This window comes from Lynx canadensis, chromosome B4, assembly GCF_007474595.2.
Source record: "Lynx canadensis isolate LIC74 chromosome B4, mLynCan4.pri.v2, whole genome shotgun sequence".
Classification (NCBI taxonomy): domain Eukaryota; kingdom Metazoa; phylum Chordata; class Mammalia; order Carnivora; family Felidae; genus Lynx; species Lynx canadensis.
Window position 1 is genome coordinate 77322848 of NC_044309.1, and position 6486 is coordinate 77329333.

Here is a 6486-nt window from a genome sequence, read left to right on the forward strand (position 1 = left end):
AATAGCTTGACAAAGAGAACATTTTCCCTAATAAAGCTGTAGGAAAATCGATTAGAAGGTTTAATTATAGAGAGAAACACAAAGAGCAAAGAATCATGGTCTTTGCGTATAAAAACTCCTCCAGTCAGTGCTTCTCAACATGTGGTCGCTGGATTACCTGCATCAAAATCACCTAAGAACTTGTTTAAAAAATCAGATTCTGGGGGCGCCTGGGTGGCTCAGTCAGTTAAGCGGCCAACTTCGGCTCGGGTCATGATCTCCCGGTTCCGTGGTTCGAGCCCCGCGTCGGGCTCTGTGCTGACAGCTCAGAGCAGCCTGGAGCCTGTTTCAGATTCTGTGTCTCCCTCTCTCTGACCCTCCCCCGTTCATGCTCTGTCTCTCTCTGTCTCAAAAATAAATAACGTTAAAAAAAAAAAAATTTTTTTTTTTTTAAAAAATCAGATTTCTGGCCTGTGCCCCAGAAAAATCACTGAAGATGAGGCCCTGGGAACTATTTTTAAATAAGCACTCTAGAGGACTCTCATGAACACAACGTTTGAGAACTAATATCTAATTAACCACAAATTAATGCAAATGATTAAATGTGTATCAAAGTCAGGAGAAGAGTGTGACAAGAGCAAAATGCATGAAAAAGAGGAAGGTGAAAAAAAAAGAAAAAATACTTGCCATTTTGGCACATCGTGCTCTGGGGAAAACAGAAAGTGATGCTTGGAAAACTCTTGCAGAATTGATGTTAGAAAAAAATTCTAAAGGTGTGAATTTGCAAACCATTCGACTAATACCAGCGTAGACCATTCGGGGTATGACACCGGAAAGCAGTTTTAAATGTAAGGTTATATGGTACGGAAAGCACATGGACACACGCACAGAATGTGACGATGTTAACTATTTTTATAACAAGTATGGTTATAGTTAATTTATCTCCATCTTCTGACAAACTAGACAAAACCAAACTTTTTGCTGTGGTAGTCTTTACATGAACAACAGTATGAATTATCAAATATTATGTCAGATACTGAGTATAAGATCAGGGTTTAGGGCATTTATTTTCAGGACCAAGTTAACCTCTATTTTCGGGCCAGACTTATGTAAACAAGGACAGACAAAACTAGAGTTTAAATTCTTAACACTAAGAGGCATTGCATGATAGCACTTAAATTTCCCTGAAAATCACAAGTATTGTATACAAGATAGCCTTTATTATTCTAGCTGTAAGCACAGATTCCTGAAGATGAAGTACTAAGTTCTAACTCATTATTTTACTGAGAAAAATCCATTTTGGGTTAGCACAGATAAAGACAAGAAGTTTACATTACATAACTCTCAAAGTATCTCGTGATCAGAACACAAAATTTGTCCGCTTTCACCATAAAAACATCTTTCTCCTATAACTCAACTGTTAAGTTCTGAAGTCACTTCTAACTCACTTATTTAGATTGAGCCTTACAATGCATTTGGAAACCCAATTATATTCCATCTAACCCTCACGTGCAAGTGTTTCAACATTTCCAGACCTGATTCTCGTACATCTCATAAATGAAACAAACTATTACTGGGGAAATAAATAACTAATGCATGCAATAAATTACATGGGAGGTTATGCTTCTTTCATAGGAGATTTTTATTTCTGATCACTATTTGACTTGATACACTAAGATCTATAAGTATCTAAAGTTCTCTGACACTTTTTCTTTTCGTAGCTTATGTTTCAAAGGGCAGACATCCTAGAATTAATCCTAAAGCAAGCTAAGGTACAGATGTGTGGGCTTCTTCACCACGGTTTCCTTCCAAGCAGTCAACCAATATTCAACCAATATTCATCAATAAACCCCAGCTCCCAACTCCCCAGATGTGGCCCCTTCACACACCTCCAGCCCAAACTGACCACATATACACATACACACTATAGGTCTCCAATCTCTCACACTGGCACAACGGCCTCTCACACTTCATCTGGTTGCTAGCCAAGGGCCATTCCTGCTTCTTCCACTGATCCTGCACAGACCTGACACTGCCTTCTTCTTCCATTTCTTCCACAGTAGTCACTACTCAAGTAACAAGAAAAAAGTCAATTTCCCCTAACCGCAGGACAGGCTTATTTAACTCTAATACCTCCCTCCCCACCCCTCCAACCTTATTTATTACCCTTCCCTGCTTTTGTTGATTCAGAAGGTGCAGGGTCAGGTAAAAATCTCACTCACCTCATGCTATAGGCACCAGCACCCAGTTCCTGGCCGATCCCGGACAGACTAGCATCAACGTCCTGCCCAGCCCAGATTCAATCACTTCATCGGCCAGAGGCAGCTTCAGAGCCCAGGCCATGCTGGCTCCTTCCTTGCCCCAGGAGACACCGGTTTCTTGTACAAAGGCAAGTAGTGTGATTTCTACCCAATGGGGGCAAGACTGTTGAAAACTCCCAAGCCAAGATCTCCCACGCCGTCCCCACCGACCACCCCCAGCCCGAACCGCACTTCCCGCACAACTAATCTGCCGTACCCTCAGCCCTGGCTCCTGCCTCGACTTCCAAAATCCCTCCCACCCAGTTTCTTTGGAGCCGTGCGAGGGCCCCCTGTGCTTAGCTATTCCAGATTCCGCTGAGGCAGCCCTAGGCTCCCCGCACTCCCACTGCTTGGGCTCTCCCCTCGAGCTCGTGGTGGTCACTGCTGCCTCCCAAACAGACCAGCAGCAGCGACCCACTGCCTACCCGGCACTCCCACGGCGCTTTCGCACCTTTCTCCCCGTCCCCTTCTGCTGGAAGCCCCCCTCCCTCCCGGGACCCGCTCTCCCTTTCCCCTCCAGGCCTCGCTTCGGTCAGTCCCAAGATCACTTCCGGTCACCCCTTCTCAACCCACGGCTCTTAGAACCCAATCCAGGTCTCCGCCCGAGCCGACTCCCCGCCCTCTGCAGTCCCCCAGAGCCTCGGAACATGGAAGGGGAAAGTCCAGCACCGGCTGGAAACCTAGACTCGCCAGGGTCCTCCACCGCCCGCCGCCCCAGAGCCAACCAATCATGGCGCCCTCTTCCTTTGCGGGTCCGCCGAACATGACGTCACCCCGGAGGTCGCCAATGAGGAAGAGAGTTCGCGGGCTTCGGCAGTGATGATAGGCTAGCTGCGCGACGGCCCCCCCCCCCCGCCCCCGGAGAGGCTGGGCGGTCTGGGAGAGGACCCCGCGTGCGTCGGGTGTCTTCTGTTTTAAATGGCTCTTCCTGAGGCTACCTGAGTCCTGCCTAGGGCGGTGTATCAAGTCGACACTCTAGGGCGTGGATGGAGCCTTCACTCTAGTCTTACCGAACTCACCCCGGCCCCTGGAGGACTCCGGACCGTTTCCCCAGAGCTCCTGTAGGGGTTCCTTGCTCCTGGAATGCTCGCTCTCAAACTCACCTCTCCGAAGGTCAAGACTCGGCTTCTACTCATCTTCCGCATTCCCCCTCATGCGTTTTGAACAGGCATGAGATAGGTGAAAGTTGTCGTTTTCAAAAAGGTCGTGGTCTGAAGATCACGATTTGGGTTGGCGTCTTCACTTGCTAGTTTGGTGACCTTTTCGAATAATCACTATCTCACCGAGATTTCGTTCCTCATTTGAAAGCAAGGATAACCATCCCTGCTCCCCTTCGTCCTATTAGGATTAAATAGTAATGTCCGTTGTTTATCAAGCATCAACTATATGCCAAGAACTTTATTACGTTATTAGTAATCCTCAAGACAATCTTGCAATTAGAATTAGAATTCTAAGGGTGAGTATTTATGACCCTCATTTCACTAGTAAGGAAAGAAGGCTAATGGGGCTAAATAGCCCACAACTAAGTTACCGTGCCAACTTCAGGCTGATTCCAAAGTCTGATGATATTTTTCACTATAAAACACTGCCTATATGTGAAAGTATTGGCTCATTGTTGTATTCATTATTTAACTTTTTACAGTTCGTCCTGAATTGTATATATTTGCCTGTTTTCGCTAGACTGCGATTTCCTAAATAATAGGAAAGAAATCTTTCTCAGGCTTGTGTTCTACATATCTCCTAGTATAGTTTCTGCATTCAATAGGACTTTTTAAAAATGCTTATTGAGGGGTGCCTAGATAGCTCAGTCATGATGTCATGTTTGGTGAGTTTTGAGCCCTGCATGTGGCTAGCACTGACAGTGCAGAGCCTGCTTGGGATTCCCTCTCTCTCCCTCTGCCCCTCCTGCTCTCTCACTCTCTCTCAAAATAAATAAACTTTAAAATAAATAAGGGCACCTGGGTAGCTCAGTCAGTTAAGCGTCCAACTTTTGACTCAGGTCATGATCTCGCGGTTCGTGGGTTCAGGCTCCTGGGTCGGGCTCTGTACTGACAGCTCAGAGCCTGGAGCCTGCTTCAGATTCTGTGTCTCCCTCTTCTCTCTCTGCCCCCTACCCTGCTCGCACTGCCTCTCTGTCTCTCTCAAAATAAATAACATTTAAAAAAAAATTATTTTAAAAACGTGCCTATGAGTAAAGCAACTGGAACTGGGCTCAGAAGCCAAAAGAGAGATGCCATAATCAAAATTCTTTGTAAACGAACATTAGATCCATGGTAGTATTTTTACATGCCTTTTAGGTGGAGCCATGCCTCCTTGAATGACAACTCCATCTCTACATGCATCATCTGGGCAAGTAACTTTAAATCTCTGATGTAATAATGAGAGGCTCATATTTACTGAGCCTTTCCTAAGTGCCAACCCCTGACTAGGTGTCTTATGTACATAATCTCATTTAATTCTCACATCTCTCCTGTAAGAAAGGTACCATTATTAGATGCATTTCATAGATCGAGAAACTGAGGCTCAGAAACATTAATTGACTTGTCAAGGGTCACTCAGCTTGTGAGTGGTGAAGCCTGACTGATCTCACAGTCTGGACATGTAATCATCATGCCACTGTGTCCCTGTGGATGGTTTTAACCTAAAAAAACATCTGCTTCCTACCTAGCCTTCTTTTCAGAGATGCATTTTGAAGCCTGCGGAGGTGCGAACATAAATTTTCAAAAACTGGTCATGTGAATGAAGCATTTTTTAAAAGTTGATTTATTCATCTTAGAGAGAGGAGGAGGAGGGGCAGAGAGAGAATTGTAAGCGGGCTCTGCACTGCCAGCACAGAGCCTGACATGGGACTCAAACCCACAAACCGTGAGATCATGACCTGAGTTGACATCAAGAGTCAGACACTTAACCGACTAAGCCACCCAGGTGGCTTAAAAGCATTTTTTTTTTAATCTGCAGAAAAATAGGGGCGCCTGGCTGGCTCAGTCAGTAGAGCATGTGGCTCTTGATCTTGGGGTTGGGGGTTCATGCCCCACGTTGGGTGTGGATATTACTTAAAAATAAAATCTTAGGGGCACGTGGGTGGCTCAGTCAGTTGAATGGCCAACTCTTGATTTCTGCTCAGGTCATGATCTCACAGTTCGTGAGTTCGAGCCCCGTGTCTGGCTGTGTGCTGACCGCTAGGAGCCTGTTTGCGATTCTCTGTCTCCCTTTCTCTCTGCCCCTCTCCTGCTCATGCTCTGTCTCTCTCTTCCGAAAATAAATAAATACACATTTAAAAATGAAATCTTAAAAACATGCAGAAAAAGAGCACAAAGTGAATAACTTTAAAATAAAGCAAGGAATATTCATATTAGATGTTTGGAAGAGATCATTGCCATATCCAAGCATCTCGTAGAGCCCTGTCCTCTGGAAAATATTTAGAAAAAGACAGACATGTTCTTCTCAGAAATGCTTGAGCTCAAGTTTAAATTCTGAACCAAAATAAAGACTTCACAAAAGTCCTCCTTATTAATTCTGAAGCCACTTATTAATTCTAAAATAAACTGGGTAAGATGAAAAATAATTCCTAAGCTTCCCTCCCAATTGGAATGCAGATCAGCCTTGAGATTTATGTCTGTGAGCCCAGATCCCTCTGTGGGGAAAAGATTTTATTGACTGTTTACCCCTGGAATTCTGTGCCTGGGGGAAATGGACTTTTTCCTTCCTCTCCCTTTCCCAGTGTAACTCAGAGTGAAATTGGAGTGCCAGGGCTAGAAACAGGGATTCCAGGGATAGCCCTGGGAACTCTGCTTCCAACAAAAGATCACCAGGCGTTCCCCTGGAAATCCAGCACCGCCTATCAATAAACCAAAGCTTGTATGCGTAAATTCATCCCACAACGCAAATCACGGCTCTTACTAGAGATAATAAATATGATTAACTAGAATACCTGTGGCACAGAGTTCCAAATTCAGTATTCTGGACCATTTGGGTGGCGTTAAGGCTTATCTGCAAAGGTTCATTTCTCTGGATTAGGTCCCGAAACAGACACTGTTTAGATAGAACTGAAGAGGTTCAGAATGAGCCTCCCCAAAATGTGCCGCTTTGGCATGTGGACTGCTTTGAGCTGAAGTCAGTCAAGGCCCAAAAGACTCAGGAGAAGCTTTTACTTTACTTTTAACTGCCTAAAATACTTGAGATGGAGTGCCTAGTCCAGGAAGAGAAC

At 44.9% G+C, this 6486-nt stretch overlaps 1 protein-coding gene across 1 annotated transcript in view; it reads right to left on the reverse strand.

Annotated features, from left to right (window-relative positions):
• The window catches only part of TFCP2 (transcription factor CP2), a 46600-nt gene extending 43582 nt beyond the window's left edge, over nucleotides 1-3018 (reverse strand). The window contains 2 exon segments of the mRNA XM_030322612.1: nucleotides 2202-2268; nucleotides 2271-3018. Coding sequence (XP_030178472.1) covers nucleotides 2202-2268; nucleotides 2271-2322 — 119 coding nt within the window. The 5' untranslated portion in view covers nucleotides 2323-3018.
• Nucleotides 3019-6486: the final 3468 nt, after the last annotated feature.